The following is a 27,749-nucleotide window of genomic DNA, read 5'->3' as shown; positions in this document are numbered from 1 at the left end:
TAATTTTTTCTTATATGGGATTTCCTGTGATACATCATTTGTGGGAAATAAATACAAAATTAGCCCACAACTGGCCAGTAATAGGGTTAGACTGAGCAGTCACCTTGCATTAGGCTTCTTCTTAATGCTGGGCAGCACAAGATGACAGGGGAATATACAGCACTTCAGCTTCCATAGTGCTGCCTGCATTGTGTTCAACAATATGGGCCATGGTTACTGAAAACAGCACATACAGTGTGATTGTGCTGTGATGCCTGGGGAAAGATTATCATCTGTTCCAACGTGGAATATTTACTCCCATTTTCCATTGGTACCTTACAACTGAGCACTGGCAACTAGGCCAGGTACTGTAGAAGACATGTTTACAACAGTGAACGGCTTGGATTTGATTTACACTAGCAATAATAATGAACAGCATAACAATCTTGGATGCATGTTGTGCCATTTGAAAGACTGCCATTTATTCCAGTTTTGATGACCTTTGTTCTGGATAAATCCATACTGACATTTTCTAATCTTTCTGACAGCCCTGTCTAAACCATAAGAGAAAAAAGTTATGTTGGTTGGTACTTTTTCTTGGATAGGGCATACATTTCATACATTTGATTTTAATGGATTGTCTTATGGCCAAACATTTATGTATCTTATGTATGAAATGTATACATTCTAGAAACTGTAGAAACTATACCTTGGAGAGAGAGGTGAAAATACCACAGTATTCATTTGAATACAATTGAAATAGAACCTCATTTGCATATGACAGATGACTATTCACCTTTTACGTTTCTCCACATTAATACGTAAAGGTTGTCTATTTTACTGTACATATTTAGAGAACTGTAGAGGTTATTCTTTCCGTCTGAGTTGCATCTGTGAGACACACACATACACATGCTGTTAAGTCACAAGGCTCTGTACTCGAGGTTCAGAGTAGCATCAGTAAAACCTTTCTGGGTGAATGAATGGCTGTGACAGAACAGAAGTCATCCTGGATGAAATAAACAAATAGTAGAGCTACAGTAGTAGAGCTAGAGCACCAGTCATGAAGGCGACTGACTGACCAAGCCAGGGAACAATGGAGCCATTGGTAGGAGTCCTGAGTGTCCTGCCTGTACTTGGTGGTGAGGAGTTTTGAAGAAAAATGAGCCATTGTCTCTCTGTCATCCTGCTTCCGAGCCTCGGGGAAGCTAAGCAACGTCTCTGGAAGCCATCCCAGAATGCTCCACTGTGAAGAATACTAGTCTGGTCAAACCTAGCCGGCCCCATGGAGAGGTAGGTGCTTTTTTCCATTATCCATTTGCGATGCTCTTGTTTTACCTCAGGGGGCTCTTGTGATGTATTTCTTTTAATGTAATGCTATGTACTGTAGTTAGATATGAGTCCACTAAAGCGTATGGGAGGAGAATCAATCTCCTTGTGGAGAATAGTTTTGTTTTGTCCCTTCAGTCTATCATTGCATGTAGTACTTGTATGGCAATGTAGATTATAATAATCATATAGATTTATAGTCAAACTTTCTTGGCTGGCAGTGTGCAAAATAAGAATACTTTTTACTTTGTTTTATTTATTTTATTACAGAATATTTCATATATTTCCTTTATCATTATAGATATTTTATGTGATATAAAAATTATTGAATTTATATTGAAATATATGAAAAATACAATATGATTTACTCTCCAGGCTGTTATTCCAGAAAAGGCACCAGGATGATAAGGCAGACACCCTCTACATGAAAAAAAAACATGTGAATAACGTGGACAAACATGTTTCCAATAAAACTGGGTTCTCATAGACCAGACCAGGTCACTTACATTATTAAAGAGTGCCTTGGGTCATCAGCCAGTTAAATGGTACCTCAGGTTATCCTCCAGTTACCTGTTGGCACAATTCAAAAGTACATGCCATATATTAGCAAAGCAACAAGGTCATTGACCTGACACTCTGGGTCATTGACCTGACACTGAAGCACATTTGAAATCAGACAGAAAGTTCCCAAAAAATGTTATCTTCTCTGAAAACACATGTATAGCCGGACATTGCTGCTATACAGTATTAGGGCATTTCAGTATTATTATGCACATGTTCAATGACTTCATTGGTAGTCTGTATGTAATCAACATTCTCAGTATGGCAAACCTCTAGACATGTGCTGTGTGTTGAGAAAGTAATAGTTACTCAATGGCAATAAAACCTATTGAGATTCCTATCTATTATTCTGCTGGCATTTCTACACTGGCGATTGCATGTCACTAGGCCTTCCTAGCTCATAGTATTGCATGCAGTGTCCTACTGTACAGCTGAATATGCTCAGTGTAGGCTCACCTCAGGCCAACCACCTGATGCTTCCTGTGAGTCTGAACCAACAAGTCAGAAAATACTGATCCCTTATTTTAAGAATGATTATGTGTAAAATAAACAATATCTTCTATATTCTCAGTGTACAAATGGGAAAATAATTGGGCTTTTGCTATACAGGAACAAACCCACTGGGCACAAACTGGTTGAATAAAGAAAAATCAACATCCTTTGTCAAAGTATTGACGTGGAATCTACGTCGAAAATACATTGGATTTGAAAAAAGTAATCAACGTAAATTATTGCTTTTTCCAGGTGAAACTTCAATCACAGGATTCTGTCACCATAGTAACCAACTTTCAATGAAGATGCACGTCTCTGCATCTCAACCAAAAATAAAAGTTGAAGAATGGGGTTAAGCCAGTGGCTCAGATGGAACTATCCAAGCAGGCTCCTTTTAAATGTTGATATTTTGTTGCATTGTCAACCAAACACAATATGACCTTTACAATAAATAGCCTAAAGTTAAGGCCATCTTACACACTAATGTAACATTCAAATCAAAATCAAATGAAATTGTATTGGTCACAAACATATTTAGCAGATGTTATTGTGTCTGTAGCGAAATGCTTGTGTTGAGGCCTAATACTGCTATGTAGTCTGTAAACTTGATGATTATGATGGAGGCGTGCGTGGCCAGCAGTCATGGGTGAACAGGGAGTGTAACGTCTGCTTCCAACTCACACCCTCAAACACCTAGATCCCCTGAACGCAGCTCACTCTCCAGATCCCAATCACCTGAATTCTAATCACCTGTTCACACACCTGTATGTCATTTTCACACACTATTTAGTTCAGTTCTTTTTCTCGTGATTTAATCCTTCAGTGTATGATAGCTTTTGCCTGCCTCACTAATGACGCATTTTGCCTATTCCCTCCCTGCCTGTACTTTAGCCTATCGGATTTCCTGTTCTCTACCTATTTCCTGCCTGTACTGTTGCCCTTTTGAACCCCCTGTGTATGACCTTCTGCCTGCCCCTGGACCTAGCTACCTGCCGCCTCCTGTGGTCCTTTGCAATAAACACCTGCTGCGCTCAGCAATTGAAACCAGCTCTCTGTCTCCCCTCGTGTTCATTACAGGGAGTACAGGAGGTGGCTGTGGGAGGTGGCTGCCCCTTGTGGGGCCCCTGTGTTGAGGATCAGCGAAGTGGAGGTGTTGTTTCCTACTTTTACCACCTGGGGGCGGCCGGTCAGGAAGTCCAGGACCCAGTTGCACAGGGCGGGTTCAGACCCACGGCCCAAGCTCAATGATGAGCTTGGAGGGTACTATGGTGTTGAATGCTGAGCTATAGTCAGTGAACTGCATTCTTACATAGCTATTCCTCTTGTCCAGATGGGATAGGGCAGTGTGCAGTGCGATGGCGATTGCATCGTCTGTGGATCTATTTGGGCGGTAAGCAAATTGAATTGGGTTTAGGGTGTCAGGTAAGGTGTAGGTGATATGATCCTTAACGAGCCTCTCAAACACTTCATGATGACAGAAGTGTGTGCTACAGGGTGTTTAGTCATTTAGTTCAGTGACCTTTGCTTTCTTGGCTACAGGAACAATGATGGACATCTTGAAGCACGTGGGAACTGCAGACTGGGATAGGGAGAGATTGAATATCTCCACAAACACTCCAGCCAGCTGGTGTGCGCATGCTCCGAGGACGCGGCTAGGGATGCCGTCTGGCCCGGCAGCCTTGCGAAGGTTAACACGCTTAAATGTCTTACTTACGTCGGCCACGGAGAAGGAGTAACACATCCATGGTCATAATTTCTATATATGAAGTGTACATGTTCAAGATAGCATTCATAGGCCCTCGCAGGTCTGTGAGATCCTCACAATTGCTGTAATAAACTGTGCAGAATCACGAACGGCATTGATCACTTGCACACTGCACACTGCAATCCAGGTCATTTGGTTGTGCTATTAGAGAGAAGCATAGTGATAACACATTAATACTGTATGTTGTATAAATAAACAAAATATATGACATTGTATTCCCATTTGAACATTGATATGCTTTTAAATGGATGAAAGAGCAGTGATAGACATTTCAGTGACAACTAAACCACTAGACACTGCATAGTGATAACGCATTGGAAATTCAACAAACTTTTGGCTCTCTTTTTGATTGGGTGAATATAGGTTGTAATCTCATTGATCAATGTTTCAACCAGAAATTACCCAATTATCGACATTGAAGTGACGTCATGTGCCCAGTGTCAAGGCTCTGACCGTGTGAAAGATGCACTATAGACTAAGCTATCAGATTCAACACATTATTTAAGCATAGCGAATGTGTTTCTATATGCATTTGCATAAATATCTGATGTAGATGTGTAATTAGTGACCAGATTTGAATTGCGTCCCATGAATCTTAACAACACGTACGTTTGAAACTCTACGGTGTAGCTACAGTCCAAACAGAATAACAGCTTGTTAATTCTCTTGCTAAGTAGGCTTGATATGATCGGACTGCCTAATTCTGACCAAACATTTGCTGTAGCATTTGTTACAGGCGAGGCTAAGGGTTGTGTAATGATACAAGATAGCCTTTTGTCATATTGGTGCAGTGGACTACTAGCCTGAGACAGCAACGCATGCATGACCATTCAGATACATGGATGCCACCTAGTGTTTTAAAACCTCCAGTGGCGAAAACAGATGTGATGGGGGAAATTACATACTGTACCATTAACAATGAATATGACCTCTTGCAGTTAAGAATACGATTATAACATTTGCATATAGCACGTGGTGTATTCTCTCCTTACCTGTGAATACAATATATTTCATTGTTTGACCAATCAAAAAAAAAAAGTAAAACATGCAACAATGCAGTAACTGGATTTTAATGAGGTTATACACCACATCAATTCTTATAAATATGGTATTGTCATGTATTTTCTGGCCTCTTATCTGTATCAAAGTATTTTTTTATGAAATCAGCATCATCTTTTTATACTTTAGCATTATCTAACTATCAAACATTCTCCACATAAAACCATAAACAGGCCCTAACGAGCTGACATCAACACCTTGATCTCGTTACTGTACTAGTCATGTAATATCACTTAGACGGTGCCAGGAGCAAGAGTCATAGATATACGATTCTGCTGTCAGCTATTGTTGTGTAAGACAACATGACATGGACGAGCTAGGGAGCGTTGGCTGATGCTATCATATTAGGCCTGTGGGAGCGCTGCCAGTGGCTGAAGTTCACTGAGTTGGTGGTTCTGTCTCTTACACTGCAGTAAAAGGCTAGCTTACTAAGAGCTCTGGGGGTGGTGCTTTACTAAGTATTTCTCTGCTACTGAAATCCAAATGACCCTGAATAGGTCTGCTGCTCTTCGGGCCAGGCCTGGGTCCACCTCATGACATGGTCAGTTATGACAAGATAATGTCAAAGTTTAAGGACCTCCAGCACTCCAAGCAAGCTTTGTTGTTTGTTGCTTGGTTTGTTTTAAGGGGAAGTTGTGTGGAGGGATTCTTCTCTTGACCAGATATTCATGCAATGTATTTGAGAGCACATCGATATTAGAACATTACAGTATTTTCTTTTGCTGTATAAATATGAATGTAATATATATACATTTTTTATATATTTGGATCGCATGGCAGAATCATGTTTGGATGTTTTTTTAATTCTGCATGGAGGGCATCATTATATAATCCAGAATGTGATTATTGCACATTTATAACAGAGAGTACTTAATTGGTAATCTTCTGAAATTAGGGTAAAGCAGGGGCTTGAAGACATTTGAAATTGAGTTTTAGTCTATGATAGGCAATGTATAAAATAATAATGGGATGTGCGAGAAATGTGTGTTAGAAGAGCAGGGGAGTGTGAAGTGACCAAAGGTTGTGATGTGGGTCGCATAAGGATGACATGAAGTCAGCTAGTAACTTCCCAAACGTCTAATCATCTTGACAGACAACATCGTAATTGTGAGCTGTAGGATATTCAAATCCATTTTTGTTCTCTTAAGAATCAACTTAGATATTAGCAATGCCTTTCTCTTGCTTGCTGCCTTATTGAAAGTTTATAACAATCCCTGGTGCTTTCACCTCAGAACCCAGGTGAACGGAAAATGTGGTGCTCTTCTGGCAATTTTCATGCATTTTTACATGAAGCGGCTTAGAGTGTCTTTGATATGAGCGAAATACATGGTCCATGCCAAGTAGACAGAACTCTGCACTCTTTAGAACATATATGGGTGAGGAAAGATACTGTATGTAAATGCTTTTTAGATATTCCCGAGCAAACAAGAAACAATCCCACAACATTAGCTAAGCTTCCCATGAAGATACAAGTTAGGGTTTTACCTAAAATTAGGATGATAACTCAAAAACATTCAAAGATTGATAAAAAAATAAAAAAATGTAATAAGAGTTTCAGAAAATGTTTTAAATTAAATATCCTTGGAATGTTCTACTAAAATTAACTAAAATGTTGTGCACAACAGCTGTAATAACCACCATAAAACATTCCCCAAACGTTCTCATTACGGTTCCAGGTAACGTAATAACAGAATATACCAGTGATGTTTTTAGACATACTGTCGCAACAAAATGTGAGAGCAATAGAAATTTTTCTCAGAAAACATTACGGGAATGTTTTGCTAATGTTGATGGAGATTCTATTAAAAACACCCATAACAACAACCACCCTGCTCTCAAAAATATATAGCGTGACGTTGTGTTATGATTGTTACAATAACGTTCCCTAAACATTCTTCAGCAATCATGTCAGGATTCAATTCAATTGGTTCTGAGAAAACATTACTGGAACATTCCACTAACATTAATGAAGATGTCATCCGAGACACCTACAGATGTATAGGCTCTTAATTTGACCAGTTTCTCACAGCAGGAAAATAATCCTAGTAATGTGAATTACTAGGTGGATTATATTTAATTGAAATGTTTGTATGGGTTAATACATCTTTTGTTAGGGCAAATCATGTCTGAAATGTTAAAGTGGTAATTAAAAACTTTAAGCATTTTTAAACCTTGAATGCACTACACATTTTTTTTTACTGCGGTGCAGGAAAATGTGTCCTGCAACAGGGTGGTCTAATTAAGATCCTGAACAGTGGTGGCCAAACATATTGAGAATGACACAAATATACATTTTCACTAAGTCTGCTGCCTCAGTTTGTATGATGGCAATTTGCATATATTCCAGAATGCTATGAAGAGTGACCAGATGAATTGCATGGCAAAGTCCCTCTTTGCCATGCAAATGAACTGATTCCCCCAAAAACATGTCCACTGCTTTTCAGCCCTGCCACAAAAGGGCCAGCTGACATCATGTCAGTGATTCTCTCGTTAACACAGGTGTGAGTGTTGACGAGGACAAGGCTGGAGATCACTCTGTCACGCTGGTTGAGTTCGAATAACAGACTGGAAGCTTCAAAAGGAGGGTGATACTTGGAATCATTGTGCTTCCTCTGTCAATCATGGTTACCTGCAAGGAAACACATGTCGTCATCATTGCTTTGCAAAACAAAGGCTTCACAGGCAAGGATATTGCTGCCAGTAAGATTGCACCTAAATCAACCATTTATCGGATCATCAAGAACTTCAAGGAGAGCGGGTCAATTGTTGTGAAGAAGGCTTCAGGGTGCCCAAGAAAGTCTAGCAAGTGCCAGGACCGTCTCCTAAAGTTTATTCAGCTGTGGGATCGGGGTACCACCAGTACAGAGCTTGCTCAGTAATGGCAGCAGGCAGGTGTGAGTGCTTCTGCACGCACAGTGAGGCAAAGACTTTTGGAGGATGGCCTGATGTCAAGAAGCGCAGCAAAGAAGCCACTTCTCTCCAGGAAAAACATCAGGGACAGACCGATATTCTGCAAAGGGTACAGGGATTGGACTGCTGAGGACTGGGGTAAAGTCATTTTCTCTAAAGAATCCTCTTTCCGATTGTTTGGGGCATCCGGAAAAAAGCTTGTCCGGAGAAGACAAGGTGAGCGCTACCATCAGTCCAGTGTCATGCCAACAGTAAAGCATCCCGAGACCATTCATGTGTGGGGTTGCTTCTCAGCCAAGGGAGTGGGCTCACTCACAATTTTGCCTAAGAACACAGCCATGAATAAAGAATGGTACAAACACATCCTCCGAGAGCAACTTCTCCCAACCATCCAGGAACAGTTTGGTGAGGAACAATGCCTTTTCCAGCACCTTGCCATAAGGGAAAAGTGATAACTAAGTGGCTCGGGGAAGAAAACATTGATATTTTGGGTACATGGCCAGGAAACTCCCCAGACCTTAATAATCCCATTGAGAACTTGTGGTCAATCCTTGATTGATTATGCAGGAATGGGCTGCAAGAATGGGCTGCCATCAGTCAGGATGTGGCCCAGAAGTTAATTGACAGTATGCCAGTGAGGATTACAGAGGTCTTGAAAAAGAAGGGTCAACACTGCAAATATTGACTCTTTGCATCATCTTCATGTAATTGTCAATAAAAGCCTTTGACACTTATGAAATGCTTGTAATTATACTTCAGTATTCCATAGTAACATCTGACAAAAATATCTAAAGACACTGATGCAGCAGACTTTGTGAAAATTAATATTTGTGTCATTCTCAAAACTTTTGGCCATGACTGAATAGGCCAAACAACCAATGATGGATATTGATAACAACAAACAGCCCAGCAAACCGGGAACATTCCCAGAACATTAGCTAACATTCCAATTAAGTTCCAGTTAGGGATTGAGCTAACATTAGGATGATAACATCCCTCAAACATTCAAAGAATGTTTTTTATCAGCAATATACAGTTTTTAAAGAAAATGTTTTAAAGGAAATGTTCTCCTAACATTCATTAAAATGTTGTTCACAAAATCTGTAAAAATTACTACAAAACAACATTCCCTAAGGTTCTCATTAGGTTTCCAAGTAATGTAATAACACAATGTTCCGGTAATGTTCTTAGAACATACTGCCGCAACAAAATGTGGGAGCAATAAAAGTTGTTCTGAGGAAACATTGCAGGAACGTTCTGCCAATGTTGATTGAGATGTTATTCAAAACACCCATAACAACAATCAGGGAATATTCCTAAAATGGACTCATAAAGTTATAGTGGCATGATGGTTCTAATAAGGTTTCCTGAACATACAGCGCCTTGCAAAAGTATTCATCCCCCTTTTTCCTATTTTGCTGCATTACAACTTGTCATTTAAATTATATTTTATTTGGATTTCATGTAATGGACATACACAAAATAGTCCAAATTGGTGAAGTGAAATTAAAGATATTACTTTTTAAAAAAGGGGTGCGTGCATATGTATTCACCCCCTTTGTTATGAAGCCCCTAAAGAAGATCTGGTGCAACCAAGACCTTCAGAAGTCACATAATTAGTTAAATAAAGTCCACCTCTGTGCAATCTATGTGTCACATGATCTCAGTATATATACACACCTGTTCTGAAACGCCTCAGAGTCTTCAACACCACTAAGCAAGAGTCACCACCAAGCAAGCGGCACCATGAAGACCAAGAAGCTCTACAAACACGTCAGGGACAAAGTTATGGAGAAGTACAGATCAGGGTCGGGTTAAAAAAAATATATGAAACATCCCACAGAACACCATTAAATCCATTATTTTTCTTATTTTTAAGAATATGGCACCACAACAAACCTGCCAAGAGAGGGCCGCCCACCAAAACTCATGGACCAGGCAAGGAGGGCATTAATCAGAGAGGCAACAAAGAGACCAAAGATAGCCCTGAAGGAGCTGCAAAGCTCCACAGCGGAGATTGGAGTATCTGTCCATAGGACCAATTTAAGCCATACACTCCACAGAGTTGGGCTTTATGAAAGAGTGGCCAGAAAAAAAGCCATTGCTTAAAGAAAAAAACAAGCATACATATTTGGTGTTCGCCAAAAGGCATGTGGGAGACTCCCCAACCATATGGAAGAAGGTACTCTGGTCAGATGAGACTAAAATTGAGCCTTTTGGCCATCAAGGAAAATGGATGGCGCTAAATACAGGGAAATTCTTGAGGGAAACCTGTTTCAGAGATTTGAGACTGGGATAGAGGTTCACCTTCCAGCAGGACAATGACCCTAAGCATACTGCTAAAGCAACACTTGAGTGGTTTAAGGGAAACTTGAAAAATGTGAATGTCTTGGAATGGCCTAGTCAAAGCCCAGACCGCAATCCAATTGAGAATCTGTGACATGACTTAAGGATTCATCTACACCAGCCAACATGAAGGAGCTGGAGCAGTATTGCCTTGAAGAATGGGCAAAAATCCCAGTGGCTAGATGTGCCAAGCTTATAGAGGCATACCCCAAGAGACTTGCAGCTGTAATTGCTGCAAAAGGTGGCTCTAACAAAGTATTGACTTTGGGGGGTGAATATTTATGCATGCTCAAGTTTTCTGTTTCTTGTGTTAATACTTTCGCAACCCACTGTACTTCCACAATAAAAGGTTGGAGTAATAGAAGTTGTTTAAACAAATAATAATACTTGTAACACCTTTAACAGCAAACAAGACACATTCCTGCGAGTCTCTTGTAAATTTTTTCTGTAAGGTTATGTCATGATGATCCAGAATTGTTCTAAAAACATACTTCAATGATGGAAGTAGTCCTGAAAACATTGCTGCAATGTTCTGCTAATATTGATGTGTAATATAACATTATTATATGAAGTTACCAAACTTACTTACTTCATTACATTTTATAAGGGTATAGTCATACATCGCTATAGCTTTTTTAGAATGATGATCAAGTAGATTTGAACCTGCGATCTACCATTTTCAAGCCCTGTAGGATACTTAGTCTGCTGCACAACAAGGACCCTGATGTTTCTATTGCTATTCCATTTGTACTGAAATCCTTAAATGATGATCCGATCCAAACTATGGCTACTGTATATGTCTTAGTACATTTGCACATCTGTGTACACCTCACAACAATCTGACAGGCAATAATTTAACATGATTTCTGAAATCAAGTATGTCTGGAAAATAATAGTCAAAACTTCCCAACTTTACTACATATACCGTAAACAGGATTGGTAGAGTAAGAAACAATAGAGGATATTTATTTTTCTAGATTTAGTTTTCCTATCTTTTGCAAAGACAAAAACCACAACCTGGAAGTCAGAGTAAAGGTGGAAACAGCTTTATATTTATGTTAGGCCTATTCCAGTGGCACAATGGATTAATTTCAGGGATAACACTCCCATGTTCGATCTGAGCTTTGGACTATATATAAAATACGTCAAAACTATGTTTGTACAATATGTGAATCATGTGATTCCAAATAAATGCCATATGTGTTTCAACTTCACTGTTAGTCTAGACCTTATTAATTATGTGACACATTTGATTTGATTTACATGGATTATTGTAGAACTAACTTCCTCAACAATAAGATGAAACAAACCTCTGTGGACTGTTCAAAACTTAATTGTATCATTCTGGGAACAGGAATAACATTCTAAGAACATTGAGGGAATGTTTTGTGCACCCTGATGTAAACATTGTAAGAATGTCATCACAACTGGACAGATTTTGTGTTTAAGGAACCTATCTCTTGTGATGTACCCACACTGTTCCCACAACATAATTAAATGTTCTGGGAATCTTTAAAGACAGTAAAAAATAATAATCTGGGAACATTCTTGTAACATCAGGTGAATGTTTTTTTCACCCGAAATGAAACGTATAATCATCCGCACAACAGGACAGTTTTTGTGTTTTGGGAACATATCTTTTGTGATGTCCCCACCATGTTCCCACAAACTAATGAAACATTCTTTGAACCTTTAAAGAACAGACGAAATGTGTTCTGGGAACGCTCTTGCGACGTTAAGCGAATGTTTTATACAAATATTGTGTAATCATCAGCACAACTGGACTCTTTTTGTTATGAGAACGATTAGTTGCAACCTAACGAATGTTCTGGGAACTTTCACAGAACCAAATTTGGTTTACTGGGATATACCAAACTTGTAGAAAAAAAAGCTATACCAGAAGATTGATGGAGCTCAAGTAAGACTTATCCCATTTTTTGGCATCATCCATTTAATGAACAAACAAATAACACTTAATCTGCATCAACAACATTTAAACCAGAGTCCTTATCCTTACATCCAGCTCACGCCAAGTGCAACATCTGCCTGAAAGCCAGAGTACTGATACGTAACTTCCTACTGGCAACAGAATAGACAAGGCAATATATGCTTTTCATTACATTGCTGCTATTTCTCTCAACTTACATAAAAATGAATGTGACATTAATGTCTGCTCATCACGTTCTACCTAAAGGCAATGTCAGTCTTGAGGTGAACAGTTCTGTCTCAGTATACTGCAGTACAGAATAGCTTTCGTAGAGAAGACTTCATTCTGTGTGTTTATACTATCTGGACACAGTAAAACCAAAACCTCCAGTTAGATAGTTAGCAGGCCTAGTGTTCTCATGGAACATATTTTTTTTGGCTGTATGTAGAAATGCAGCCTTTTGTCCATTTTTGTTAGAGGAAATGTTGTTACAGTGTATGCATAGTCCCTACGTAAGGATTAACAAGGGTTTCGTTGGAGTATTTCAACCATTCCACTGCATTCTGAAATGGTTTAGGGCAGTCAAACGTTACAGGCAATTTACGATCTACATCAGATGTACATTCTTTTAAATTGTATAAATATATAGCAAAATGCCAGAGAGCTTTTGCAGTATGTTACATTTGTTCAGGTTTGAGTCCACCTGTGTTTTATAGTTGGACCATGTCCACGTCCTTCACAGCTGTACTGCAATGCCTTGTTGACTAACAGTAGACATCCAAGCTCAGCTGAAGGAAGTTTTTCTTGGATAATGTTGGCATCCACCTCTAGGCTCTTCACCCCAGTCGCTTCGGTGGACTTGAGCCTCTGTCAAACTGGCACGGGATGCACAGACCCAAGGGGTAGGATAGGATAGGCTTAGCTGAAAAACAGAGAGAAAAGTGAACAAATGAAAGAGGACTGCCACCACTCTCAGGCAGCCTACAGGATACACCCTACTCTGCTCTGCACTGCCTGGTAAGGGCAGTTGGATAATGTGGGGGAGAGGAGAACGGGGGAATGCTCCGGCCGTGTCTTGTGTCACTCTCTTCTCTGGGGGGCACGTTCAAGTCACATGGCTTTGCTTGATCTGTTACATAAACACAGACCTCCGTGGCCTCTAGTCGGCTCCCGTCAACTTAGTTCTGCAGAGAGGGAAAAACTCTACGGGAAAGTGACATTGGCAAGGGGCTGAGGAGAGGAGAGCTGTCGAGGTGTTCACTTCTCTTCTGTCCATGTGTCCTTGTTGTTGCACCATTCCAACTCCACTGCAGACAGACAGCACAACTCTCACTGACATCTTCGAGGTGACAACTGACCGACCACGAGCAAATGCTTGTGGAGCTGTCGTTTGAACAGAATGTGCCATTTTGTGCAGCAACAGATGACTTTAAAAGGAATCTGCAGGTGGTTTATCATCTCAACAGATCATTGAATAAATATTAACTGAATGAACATAATTTATTATATAATGACTAACTTATTATAACCAGAAAATAACATAAATAGATTAGGCTAGTTACTTGACTATCTGTGTCTTTTGGGTGGCAGCAAGATTTTAGAGCTGTGTATGTGATCCGACTAAGAGAAGAAGCCACGTGATGGTCTGACTGTGTTGCTCCCCCCTAGGGATAGCACAGCACATGGCTGTCTAGATGAACCCCAAATGCTCCAGTGATTCCAGCAGCATCCCATCTCCTTCTTCCCTTGACCCCAGCAGGGGTGCATGCAATGCCAGAACTCCTCAGTCAGATGCAGGGATGAGGGAAGAAAGGGATGCAAGGAGGAGGGGATGTTTGGAGGCAAAGCCTCTGGAGGATGGGTGGGTCCTTCAGGTCCAGCTGGCTTGGTTTCAGAGCCAGCACCCACTCAGTCCGCTCACTCACACACCCTCCCGTCTCATCACTAAAATGGCCAAGATGCTCATCTTGCACACTCTTCACAGAGCTCTCCACACTCTCTTCAGCCCGCTCAGTTTTCACGCGACTCTCATATCGCACTCTCATGGGTTGAACTGTTTAGAGAAGTGTATATTTCACGAAGAAGTGTTAAATACGGACTCTTTTTGGAAAATACTGGTCTTTAGGTGAAAGAGTGATAAGTATGACCAGTAACCCTTATTCCGTGTCAGAGGATTCCAGTGATGTCTGAGCAGAAATAAAATGTTGATCAATTGGCCAAGTCTGTGAGGTATTAGCAAGGGAATCATCCAAAATACAGGTGATAAAAGTGACATGTGTTACCCACACTCCCCAGTTTGCTAATGAAAGAGATTGATATAAGGCGTGTACCTCCTTTGTATCCAGATATGTCATTTAATGATAATTCTTGACTTCTGAGTATCTTTCGGAGGAAGACTAAGTCACTCCACACCACAGTCATACAGTCATTGTAGCACTCTGGCATTAGCCAGATACTGGTCTCTTTACTGTTGTGCACCAATTTCAGTTTAGCTGAAGGTGTAACAGCTCTCATCGAAAGGAGTGGACCAAAGCGCAGCGTGGAAAGTGTTCACGATTTTCTATTTTTCAAAAAACACTCAAAACAAAAATAACAAACGTGAAAACGAATGCGCACAGTTCTGTCAGGTACAGACACGAAATAGAAAAGAAGATTCCACAAAACCCAAACGGAAAATGACAACTTATATATGATCCCCAATCAGAGACAACGATAGACAGCTGCCTCTGATTGGGAACCACACACACACACGGCCAAAAACAAAGAAATAGAAAACATAGACTTTCCCACCCAAGTCACACCCTGACCTAACCAAACATAGAGAATAATAAGGATCTCTAAGGTCAGGGCATGACAGAACTCACTTACAGTATTAAACAGTAGTACGATGGCTGGCTCACAATAAAAGTGATTGAGGAACAATTTTTTCAATTAGAAATTAAGTATATCAGCTCGGGTTTTCTTCATGGAGACAAATATTTATGGGCAAAGAACCCTATGGTATGAATGAGGTACATGGTTTGCCTCTACTGTACTCATAGATGCATTTTAGTCATATGAAAAAAGCAGTCACATGCGCTAAGTAACATTGTGCTTCCAGTTCTACGGCCTGACAAAAAGCCTTGAGTGTAAACACCATGTCGGAAAAGACGTGGAGCGTAGTGTGGAGTGGGACCTGTCCACCAGTCCCATCTCTGGCCATTCGCCTGGATGGAACATCTAAATATTTGGACACTTGATATGACTGAGTGTACCTGTTGGATACATTGAAGCGGATCTGCTCTAAGGCAATGTGTTTTTTATCTCTGTGTGGCACTTTGGAGAGTGGATATCCCAGCAGGCTAACCCTCTCTCTCTCTCTCTCCATTGTTGTTTGTTATAATTAAGGACATATGTTGTACTGTATATAAATATACAATTCCAGTAGGTGTTGGTCTGTGTGAGTGTTTGTGTATTTAAATGACAGAGAGAAAGAGAGTGAGAGAGATGAGAGAGAGAGAGAGCACTCATACTTATATGCGCGACCATCCATATGCCAACTACTATGCAGATGCATCTACTTTCCACATTGTGTATTTTCAAGGCAAGCTATCACATCCACAACTAGCTTTACAGGTACCCTAGGCATGGGGAAGTGAGGAGAGGCAGTTGTGTGGTGCACCATGTCTTGCTGAGATCAGAGAAGAGGGCAGAGAGAGGAAGAGCTGTCATCATCTGTGTTAAGCTACAGGGGAGTGAGAGTTGAGCAGTGTTGCGCTACAGGTGGTGAGTGTTGAGCAGTGTTGGGTTATAGGGGAGTGAGTGTTGAGCAGTGTTGAGCTACAGAGGAGTGAGTGTTGAGCAGTGTTGAGCTATAGGGGTAGTGAGTGTTGCAGTGTTGAGCTACAGGGGAGTGAGTGTTGAGCAGTGTTGGGTTACAGGGGAGTGAGTGTTGAGCAGTGTTGAGTTACAGGGGAGTGAGTGTTGAGCAGTGTTGGGTTACAGGGGAGTGAGTGTTGAGCAGTGTTGAGTTACAGGGGAGTGAGTGTTGAGCAGTGTTGAGCTATAGGAGGCTGAGTGTTGTGCAGTGTTGAGCTAGAGGGGGGGTGTTGAGCAGTGTCGAGCTACAGGGGAGTGAGTGTTGAGCAGTGTTGGGTTACAGGGGAGTGAGTGTTGAGCAGTGTTGAGCTATAGGGGGTGAGTGTAGAGCAGTGTTGAGCTATAGGAGGCTGAGTGTTGAGCAGTGTTGAGCTATGGGGGGGGGTGTTGAGCTACAGGGAAGTGAGTGTTGAGCAGTGTTGAGTTACAGGGGAGTGAGTGTTGAGCAGTGTTGGGTTACAGGGGAGTGAGTGTTGAGTAGTGTTGGGTTACAGGGGGGTGAGTGTTGAGCAGTGTTGGGTTACAGGGGGGTGAGTGTTGAGCAGTGTTGGGTTACAGGGGAGTGAGTGAGTGTTGAGCAGTGTTGGGTTACAGGGGAGTGAGTGTTGAGCAGTGTTGGGTTACAGGGGAGTGAGTGTTGAGCAGTGTTGGGTTACAGGGGAGTGAGTGTTGAGCAGTGTTGGGTTACAGGGGAGTGAGTGAGTGTTGAGCAGTGTTGGGTTACAGGGGAGTGAGTGTTGAGCAGTGTTGGGTTACAGGGGGGTGAGTGTTGAGCAATGTTGAGCTATAGGGGGTGAGGGTTGAGCAGTGTTGAGCTATAGAGGGGTGGGCGTTGAGCAATGTTGAGCTACAGGGGAGTGAGTGTTGAGCAGTGTTGAGCTACAGGGAGTGGGTGGGAATGGGAAGGCTGGAGGTGTTGCCACTAACAAGCCTCCCTCAGCTGGGTGGGTGTTAATTTCAATCTGCAGTCAGATGTCCTTAAATTTGACCCTCTGGTACAGGGTCACTTGCCATGGTGGGGAGGGAGAGATTTTTTCCTTGTCTTTCTCCTTCTCTTTTTTATACTTCCTTCTTGGGCAAAAGGCTGGCGTAATAGAAAACAGACACGAGTCAGAATGTGAGGCATTCACAGGAGAAAAAGTTCAGTTCCGTCCTCACTGTGTGGATAAGTCAGGAGAGGATACACAGAAAAGGCTAAGTAGTCTAATTATACAGTGTTTGTTGTTTTTACTATGTGGGGGAGATCATGTTGTTGTTAGCTAGTGTGTCACAGCGTCAGATCAGGATCAGGATGGACCCTCCATGCCATCGGCACGGACTTGGCATGGGATGGCTGTGAAAATGTGGACAAAGTTATGTCTGAACGGAGCGTGCAGTCCAACTTCTTCTCCAGGTGGGTTTTGTCCGTTCTCTCTCCCAAACCCTAGGATGCGTAGCTCTTTCCTCTGTCATACTGTAGGTGTTGTCGGCTGAACATTTTAAATGAGGTTACAATACTTTGATGCAGAATTCAGGTGTAGAATGTTACATTTGAATTGTATGCCAAATGTAGCATGGTTTTTAAATCAACAGGGTAAATGTATGTTGCAGAAATATGTATTGAGATGAGCCCAATGTGTCTCCTCAGGCACCAGTTTTATTTCAAAAACAGACACATATTTTAGTCCCACTGTGTAAAGCTGGAAGGATATTATTTTGCAGCAGATAAAGAAAAGTAGTTCATCTTGACGTACACCCCTGACACCAGGTCATTTGTAATTCTTTATCATGTATATTCTCTCAGGCCGCTACGACCTAAACATTTGTTAAATTTCTCAAATTGGTTGATCTCAGTTGGCCATATATGGTGGGGATAGAGAGAAAATGTTGAGTTATGGATTAATATTAAGAGAACCGTTATGATATAATCAATAAACGTGGTCCTATGTGGGTTGGGGAGGGGGGATGGGTGGGTGGGTGTTTTTGTCTTTTTTCTTTCATCCTTACTGTTGTGTTTTGGCTGTGTTACCATAAATAAATAAAACATGTCATAAAAAATATATAAAATCCAGAGAAGAATTCCACGCAATTACAGCAAAGTGTTACTGTAACTTGTTTTCACCAGGCTAATAAATAATTGTTCTATAAGATATAGAGATGCAGTTCTCATTATTGTTTTCTTGTTATACAGATTTGTACCATTTGAAATATATTTGACATGTGTTCAAAATATTGGGTTAGATTATGTTTAATGATGAATATTAGGACACAGGTCAAAGGTCAAGATCATGAGGGCAAGTCAGGTGGGATCACCTTCAATGGGAGAACAAAGCTTAATGTTGTAATACTGAAATGGAAAGATAGCCTACATAAAAACAATGCTTTTATTTTGTCATATCACACAGTCATTTTTTTCCCCTTCAGCTAAGTGCGGATACTGAAATCAATATTTACACGATTGATTGATATTAAGAATAGGGTTGCAAAGCTTGTACTTCAATAACTTTAAAAATGTGTATTCATATATAGTTTTCATTTTTTATATCTGTGTCCATATTGTCCATGCGTTTCAAGTAGATAGACCATATGATTTAAGTGAATAAAGCCTTATTTTCAATTAACTGCAACTATTGACTTTTCTTCACAACTGCCACCAGTTTGATGCCAAAACATTGACAACAAATATATATTGACATAGTGAAATAAATAAATATGAAGTATATTTCATGCTGAAAGCCTCATATTTAACACCAATGATATTCACTGACTGAGTCCATGGTTTATATTTAGGATAATGTTTTACAGATTTGTCATTCTATTATTTATTTTAAAACCGTCAAATTTAATTATTTCAAATATTGTACACGTGGGAAGGCCACACAGAGGGACATAGATAGTTACGGACACCTGTGATAGGCTGAAGTACCCAAAAGGGTCTTGAGATAGACTACATAAAATCCTTCTAAAGTTCTAAAGTTTCCAGTAATATACCTCCCTTTGCAACCCTAATTAAGGGAATAAAAACAAAAACTGGTAGTAATACCTAGAATTAAAACTCATACATGCATATAGTAATTTCAATCATTAATACAACATTCTCAAATCAGTTTGTTCTATCAGAATTTTTCCAAAAGTATTGTTAAAACTTGTTTTTAACAGAAATTAAATATTTATATTTTACTAATCCCCAAAGGGCATGAGCATGAAACATGTTTATTGCTTTCTTGCATTGGTAACCTCCGACATCTAGCATGGAATTAACATGTAGAGATCCTAAAATAAAACACGGCAATATCACACAGCGAAAGAGTAACGCTAACAAGTTACACAAACGTTTTCTCTTTTCCAGTTCCAGTTCAACCAACTACATAAAATAATGTTGCAAACTACCCACACTGAATTGATGTACACAGCAGCCAATCACTTCCAAAGCATGCTCTCATGGGGCACCCTTCATTATAAAGCCTAGCCATAATCCTTACTGGGCTTCAGTTAAACAAACCCTGCCTATCCTCAAGTTCTGGGCAGGGATGTATTGTAGTAAAATGTAAACTCAGTTTACCCACCTTTATTCATTTTATGAACAGTTTACTAACTTATAATACTAGATACGTGTTTCACATGAGGGCTCACCCACCTTATATTGCCCACGGTAGCTGCCGTCTGTGGCCTGGCCATGTGGTGGTCGCTGCCGTCTGTGGCCTGGCCATGTGGTGCTAGCTGCCCCTCTCTCCCCGGTGTGAGACAGAAGCAGCACAGGGTCTGGTGGGTCTGGAGGGCAGGCCTCGTGGCCTCGTGGTAGCTAGACAGACGAACAAGCCTCTCCTGTTCACTGTTTTCACTCAGATGGCAGCTAGCGGAGACAGTGCTGCTATACAGTCATGATACTATCAACTCACAAAGCAGGCAGTCAGTCTGCTCTGTGTGTGAGGGGAGTAGGGACACTAGTGGGAGAACATCCTGGGAGAAGCATAGATGCCTACTTCTCTTCCTTTAAAATCAATCCGAGAGTCCCAGTTCATCATTCAGCAGAACCTACAGTATAGGGATTTTCTCTCCGAATAAGAGTATAGCACACAGAGACACCTCCACATCTGCGTTCTCTCTCTCCTCCCCCATATGCCTCCTATCATGATATAACCCAGGTGTGTCACTCACTACCTTCCTTTAGCTTGGAGAGAATGAATCTAAATATCCCTTCATTCAGTCATCGAGAAGCTGCATCATTAATCATTAAACAGTATGGGAATAGTAGAGAATAGTGAGAATAATGAGTAATCTATACACAAGGTCAGGTACATATCCTCTCACTATTTATGCATATGCGTTACTTGTCTAAGGTAACGCTCCCAATACTTTTAATGCATTTTTCCACAAAAAGGTGGGTAAAACTGTAGCGCAAAGTAAAAAAGTTGGGAACAAAACTGTGTTTACTTGCATTTACACCACTATACCACTGTGTGTGATACAGTATGTCAGCAGTTTCTTTCAAGTCTTTTGCTAAATTGAATTGATTATTAGAATTATTTAAAAAATAATGCACTCCAATAGTTTTATTTGTGTTTTATACTTATAATGTTTAAGAAAAAAGCTCCAAAAATGCTAATTTAGAACCAAATTTTTTGCACATGGAAGCAAGTGAGAACAATTTGTTTATTGATTTCAAATAGGTCCCAGGGATTATGTTCATAGTTGTTGCTTTTAATTAACATTAGTCTGTTGTGTTGCTTTGTCATTATGCACTATTATAGCAAAAGTTGTGTGCAAATATATTATTTAAATCTATTTTGCCTACATGTTGGGATTAGAGTGGAATTGTTCATCTCAAATAAATATTGTAATATTTGAAAAAAGTTCACAAACATATTTTATAGGAATATGAGGATCATAACACAATTGCTCTCATGTAATTTGGTAAATTAAAAGAAAGCAAAAGGTTTAATCAACTGATTTAGGTAAATCTGCAGTAACAAGTTGACTTTGAAAAAGGTAAAAGAAAAGACTTGACTTCTAGGATCTGGTCGAAGTAAAAGTTTTAAAGTAACTGTCTAGTGTTTCCAATATGAGTGAACAAGTTTTCCTTCCAAAAACATGGAATTCAGTATGTTAAAAAGCAGCTTTTCTGTGTTGTAATGGTGTGGGCATACCCCAACAACAGAATGTTGAGGGAGACTGGGCATACACTTGTCATTAAAAATATTCATTCAAGTAGACTGCTGATTGGACAGCACAGCCAATGAGCCAATGTGAGATCATGTTATTTGAGGAAATAGCAACATTTTTTAAATGGTCTGTTTGAGGTGTAGTTTTTTAAGTGTATTTTTCTCCAATTTATGCTTTGGCCACAAATATGAGAATAGGACGAGCAGGCAACATTATTTGGGAATGCGTTAACAGAATATTAACTTTTAAAAGTGAGATTTTCACTGGACAGTTACCTTTAATACAGAGGTTAGGAGTACAGGTGGTCGTGTGAAAATGCAAAGACAAAAACTCTCTGGTTTGGGTTGTCCTCTGTCATCAATATATCAAATCAAATCAAATTAATTTATATAGCCCTTCGTACATCAGCTGATATCTCAAAGTGCTGTACAGAAACCCAGCCTAAAACCCCAAACAGCAAGCAATGCAGGTGTAGAGTGGGACAGACAGGGGGGGTTGTGTGAGTACATGTAGGTGGTACCAGTGTGTTGAGTATTTGAGTAAACTAATAGAGATGGTGTATAGGCCAGATTGTCTTGATTGTGGTGTTGGGATAACTATAGACAGTGTGTATACATCATTCTTATATCATTGATCTTGGCTTCATAGTACAGTTTCTTCTTCTTTTTGTTGAGTTTAGTCACATACTATCTCAATTTGCAGTAAGTCAGCCAGTCAGATGTGCAGCCAGACTTATTACCTACTCCTTTTGCCCCATCTCTTTCAACCATACAGTTTTTCAATTCCTCATCAATCCATGAAGCAAGGATCTGACCCTTTTTTATGCTTTATGTGTTTGCCTAAAATGACATACCAAAATCTAACTTCCTGTAGCTCAGGTCCTGAAGCAAGGATATGCGTATTCTTGATACCATTTGAAAGGAAACACTTTTAAGTTTGTGGAAATGTGAAATTAATGTAGGAGATAGGATAGGATATAACAAATTAGATCTGGTAAAAGATAAAAGAGAAAGACCATACTTTCAGATAGGAGTCTGGGTGTAATTTAGATTTTGGCCACCAGAAGGCAGCGGTGTGTGTACAAAGTTTAAGACTGATGCAGTGGAGAATTACTTTACTTCCGAATATTTTGTATCAAGTCTGCCAGAGGTTTGCCCAAATGTGCCGAATTGGTCAATTGATACATTTCAAGTACATAACTATAGAGAACATACACAAATGCTATGGTAATACAACATTTAAGCTTACACACTCCCAGGAATGTCATACATGATGGACCATTAGCTTATACACTAACTTTCACATCTAGATGTCTGGGAGGAGTGGGAGTGGAGCCAGAGACAGCAGTGGGGTCAAACTGTAGACCCCAAATCCTAAATTTGAACATAAAAAGGGATTTAATCAAATAAAACTATGCTTCATTTTATCTCTGGGACCGTCAGGATGACAAATCAGAGCAAGGTTACTACATGTAAGTATGTCATTTACCTTCAGAGGTGAATGTATCACACCAGTTGCCGTGATATATATATATATTTTTTTTGTGCACTCCCCTCAAACAATAACATGGTCTTTTTCCCCCTGTAATAGCTACTGCTAATTGGACACTGCAGTTAGATTAACAAGAATATAAGCTTTCTGCTCATATAAGACATGTCTATGTCCCGGAAGGTTGGCTGTTGTATACAACTTCATTCCAGTCACATTAGCGCACATTAGCAACAACAATCCTGGTTTAGGGACACCGATCCTGTAGAGGTCAACCGTTCTAAGAGTCAGTTTCTTAACAGGTGCATGTTTTTCAATAAGTAGCAATTTCATAAATTCATCAAGTGCAGTGGCTGGATCCTCCTTTTTAATCACATCATACCCACACATAGTTTTTACATCATCCACATAAGAGTCACAGTAAAATCTTCTGCGTGATCTCTTATAGACTATTTTAGGCCCATCTTTCAAAACGTTGGCTTTCCTGGATATAGCGCTAATATTGTGATCACTGCATCCAATGGGTACGGATACAGCTTTAAAACAAAATTCTACAGTATTAGTAAAAATGTGATTGATACATCTGGATGATCTTGTTCCTGTAGTGTTTGGAAACAACCTGGTAGGTTGATTAATAACCTGAACCAGATTACAGGCACAGGTTACAGTGAGAAGCTTCCTCTTGAGTGGACAGCTTGATGAAAACCAGTCAATATACAGTGCCCCAAGAAAGTAGACCTCTGTTTACATCACATACACAATCAAGCATTTCACACATATTATTTAGATACTGACTGTTTGCATTTGGTAGCCTATAGCAACAACCCAAAAGAAAAGGTTTAGTTTTGCCAAGTGAACCTGCAACCACAACACTTCAAAACATAAGATCTTCTCTAAGCATTTTAGGGATATGGCTTTGAATATATACAGAAAAACCTCCCACATAAGCATTTCTGTCTCTTCTATAGATGTTATATCCTTGCTACTACTATATCATCAAATTAATTATCTAAGTGAGTCTCAGAAATGGCTAATATAAGAATGTTATCTGATGTTAGTAAGTTATTGATTTCATGAACCTCCTTAGGGCTAGCTGTCCTGCGAGCCCTAAACTGTTTTTATGTTGGATCCAAGTTAAACAATTTAAAGGCAATGCTACTAAATACTAAGAGTGTATGTAATTTTCTGAGCCACTGGGAATGTGTACGAAATAAAATCTGAAATAAATCATTCTCTCTCTCTACTATTATTCTGACATTTCACATTCTTAAAATAAAGTGGTGATCCTAACTGACCTAAGATAGGGACTTCTTACTAGGATTAAATGTCAGGAATTGTGAAAAACTGAGTTTAAATGTATTTGGCTAAGGTGTATGTAAACTTCCAACTTCAACTGTATGTGTATGTGACCAATAACATTTGATTTGGTGTTGTGTATGAGCTGTGACTAGTTCTGTTGATGTTGTGTATGAGCTGTGACTAGTTCTGTTGATGTTGTGTATGAGTTGTGTCTAGTTCTGTTAGTTCTTGTCTCTCTTTTATTCAACTAAACCCTTAATTATACTTTTTATGTGTTTCCAGATTCTAGTTGAAAAGCTTCTATGACCACCATGAGCTGGAGCTTTCTCACGCGTCTTCTGGAAGAGATCCACAACCATTCCACCTTTGTAGGGAAAGTGTGGCTCACGGTGCTCATCATATTCCGCATTGTGCTGACCGCCGTGGGGGGCGAGTCCATCTACTCTGACGAGCAGACCAAGTTCACCTGTAACACCAAGCAGCCCGGTTGTGACAACGTGTGCTACGATGCCTTCGCCCCACTCTCACATGTCCGCTTCTGGGTTTTCCAGATCATCATGATCTCCACCCCCTCAGTAATGTACCTGGGCTACGCCATCCACAAGATAGCCCGCACCTCCGAGTTGGAGCGCCGGAAGTTCCACCGCCGGAAGAAGCTCATTCATGCTCAAAGGTGGACGGATAGCCACCCGCTTGAGGAGGTGCGGGAGGAGGATGAGGACAACGATGCAGAGCCTATGATCTACCAGGAGGAGGTGGTGGAAGCCCAAGAAGTCAAGCCTGAGCCGGCCAAGCCGCAGAAACATGACGGCCGCCGGCGGATCATGCAAGAGGGCCTGATGAGAATCTATGTCCTTCAGCTACTGTCCCGGGCCATGTTTGAGATCGGCTTCCTGGCGGGCCAGTATCTTCTCTACGGCTTCCGTGTTAATTCATCATATGTGTGCAATAAGTTGCCCTGTCCCCACAATGTAGACTGCTTTATATCTCGGCCGACGGAGAAGACCATTTTCCTGCTCATCATGTATGTCGTCAGCTGCCTCTGCCTGCTCCTCAACGTGTGTGAGATGTTCCACTTGAGCATTGGAACATTCCGAGACACTCTCCGCAAGAGGAGGAATCAGGAGGGTCGACGGCCCTCGTACAGCTACCCGTACTCCCGTAACATCCCCGCCTCTCCCCCCGGGTACAACCTGGTCATGAAGTCAGACAGGCCCAACCGGATTATCCCCAACAGTCTAATTATGCACCATGAGCAGAACATGGCCAACGATGTCCAGGAACATAACCAAGAGTGCACGAGTCCAGATGACAACATCCCCTCGGACCTAGCCAGCCTGCACCGCCACCTACGGGTGGCCCAGGAGCAGCTCGAAATGGCCTTCCAGACCTACAACACCAACAAGAACCAGCCCACCTCGAGGACAAGTAGTCCTGGAAGCACCTTGGCAGAGCAAATCAGGGTCAACACAACCCAGGAGAAACAAGGAGCCAGGCCAAAATCAGCCACTATCGAGAAAGCTGGGACCGTTGTAAAAAATGGAAAGAGTTCTGTATGGATTTAGGAATTATTAACTTCACGTGGTACAGTAATCTTAGTGAAAAATTATTTTCAATCTCCAGGTCCATATTCTGTGGATAATGGAAGATGTGAAATGAGACAAGATAGGTAAAAGCTTTGGAGCGTGAATCGATTGCTCTGCCTGAATAGATTTAGCTTTGTCACTAGGAGAAACCAGCAGTTGTGACGTGTCAGATCAGGAGCACACAAAATAGGCACGATTTACATGTGATATCAAAACAATGGTAAACAAAAAAAGGAAAAACAAACATGAAGATATCACTAAATACAGTAGTAGTGTATCCTATTATTAGGGTGTCTGTTTGTGCTTTAAATAACATAGCTTGAACATAGTTAATATATGCATATGTTGTTTATTCAAACTTTTCTTATTTTAGCTACTTACGAATATAGGGAGATATAAAATGAACCATGATGGCAATATATTTAGAATTATTTTTACTGGGATTATTAATTTAACCTTGCTTTTGAACTGGATTAATTTGACAGAATACATTGAATTTTGTCTTTAAAACTATAACAATATGCAAGTGTGTCTTTTTTAAATTGTGGTCTAGTTAAAAGCAATACCGTGGTAAGCACATTTTAATGTCACTACGATTGAATCCTGATGATGTTTAAGAAAAGGACGGTGAACCAAATGTGAAAAGTGATCTAGAAATTCCTAACTGTTTAGATTTGCACTTGGAACCTTTTAACTCATTTTGATTTGTATTAAGACATTTAGAAAAATATGCATTAATCATTTATTTGAGGAAGAAATGCCGGATATGTATGGGTTATGTTGAAATATAAGATGTGAAATCTTATAGGTGTAACGGCGTTCGTTTGTTGAAAGAGAGTCGGACCGAAATGCAGCGTGGTGGTTACTCATGTCTTTAATGTAGAAGAGCGATACATGAAATAACTATACAAATACAAAAACAACAAACGGAACGTGAAAACCTAATACAGCCTGTCTGGTGAAAACTAACACAGAGACAGGAACAATCACCCACGAAAACACAGTGAAACCCAGGCTACCTAAATATGGTTCTCAATCAGAGTAAGGTGATTCTCGTTGTCTCTCATTGAGAACCGCCTCAGGCAGCCAAGCCAATACTAGACACACCCCTAATCAACCACAATCCCAATGCCTACAAAAACCCCAATACGACAACACAATAAACCCATGTCACACCCTGGCCTGAACAAATATATAACGAAAACACAAAAATACTATGACCAAGGCGTGACAATAGGACAAATGGTGTTTCATCAGCAGAGGTTTGAGCAACGCTGTTCTGTAAGATTTTATTTCACTCTAGTTTTCAATGCGTTGTTGTAAGATTACATTTTTATTTAGCATTCTGCAGTGACAGAAAAAGGTAAGTAAGGTTGTTGTTTTGAAAATTTAAACAACCAATTTCTGATAATTTCTGCTGTTTTTGTGGGGCAGATAATGAATGAATTGACTTTGTTACATTTTAACACATTGTACATATACAGTACAATGCACATAGTAGAAGATGTACACTGAGTGAACAAGATATAAGGACACTTGCCTGATATTGAGTTGCACCCATTTGCTAAATGACTAAAATGTATAAATGTGAATGTGTCAAGTGTTTCACAGGGATGCTGGCCGATGTTGACCCCTATGCTTCCCACAGTCATGTCAAGTTGGTCTTTGGGTGGTGGACCATTCTTTATACACACAGGAAACTGTTGAGCATGAAAAATCCAGCAGCGTTGCAGTTCTTGCCACAAACCGATGCGCCTGGCCCCTACTACAGCACCCCATTCGAAGGCACATAAATCTTTTGTCTGAGACGCATACACAATAATGTCGCAATTGTCTCAAGACTTAAAAATCCTTCTCCTCCCCTTCATCTACACTGGCTTGCGAAAGTATTCACCCCTTGGCATTTCCCACTTTGTGCCTTACAATCTGGAATGAAAATTGATTTTATGGGGGTTTATATCATTTGATTTACGCAACAGGCCTACCACTTTGAAGATGCAAAATATGT

General features: G+C 40.3%; 1 protein-coding gene across 2 annotated transcripts; it reads left to right on the top strand.

Moving 5' to 3' along the window:
- Window positions 1–1,125: 1,125 nt before the first annotated feature.
- Window positions 1,126–26,262, top strand: LOC118395131 (gap junction gamma-1 protein-like). 2 transcript variants are annotated; one of them, XM_035788906.2, is made up of 2 exons: window positions 1,126–1,272; window positions 24,438–26,262. In XM_035788906.2, the coding sequence occupies exon 2, from the start codon at window positions 24,458–24,460 to the stop codon at window positions 25,718–25,720; it is 1,263 nt and encodes a 420-aa protein (XP_035644799.1). In that variant the 5' UTR covers window positions 1,126–1,272; window positions 24,438–24,457; the 3' UTR covers window positions 25,721–26,262. The 2 variants fall into 2 exon arrangements, with proteins under 2 accessions (XP_035644799.1, XP_035644800.1); XM_035788907.2 differs by lacking the exon at window positions 1,126–1,272 and adding an exon at window positions 17,167–17,619.
- Window positions 26,263–27,749: the final 1,487 nt, after the last annotated feature.

This window comes from Oncorhynchus keta, chromosome 15, assembly GCF_023373465.1.
Source record: "Oncorhynchus keta strain PuntledgeMale-10-30-2019 chromosome 15, Oket_V2, whole genome shotgun sequence".
Lineage (NCBI taxonomy): Eukaryota > Metazoa > Chordata > Actinopteri > Salmoniformes > Salmonidae > Oncorhynchus > Oncorhynchus keta.
Note: the sequence above shows the minus strand (reverse complement) of the source record. Positions and strands in the feature narration are given on the sequence as shown.

What these genes read in the sequence shown, in the direction of transcription:
- LOC118395131 (XM_035788906.2), top strand. Translation starts at nt 24,458, where the DNA reads ATGACCACCATGAGCTGGAGCTTTCTCACGCGTCTTCTGGAAGAGATC.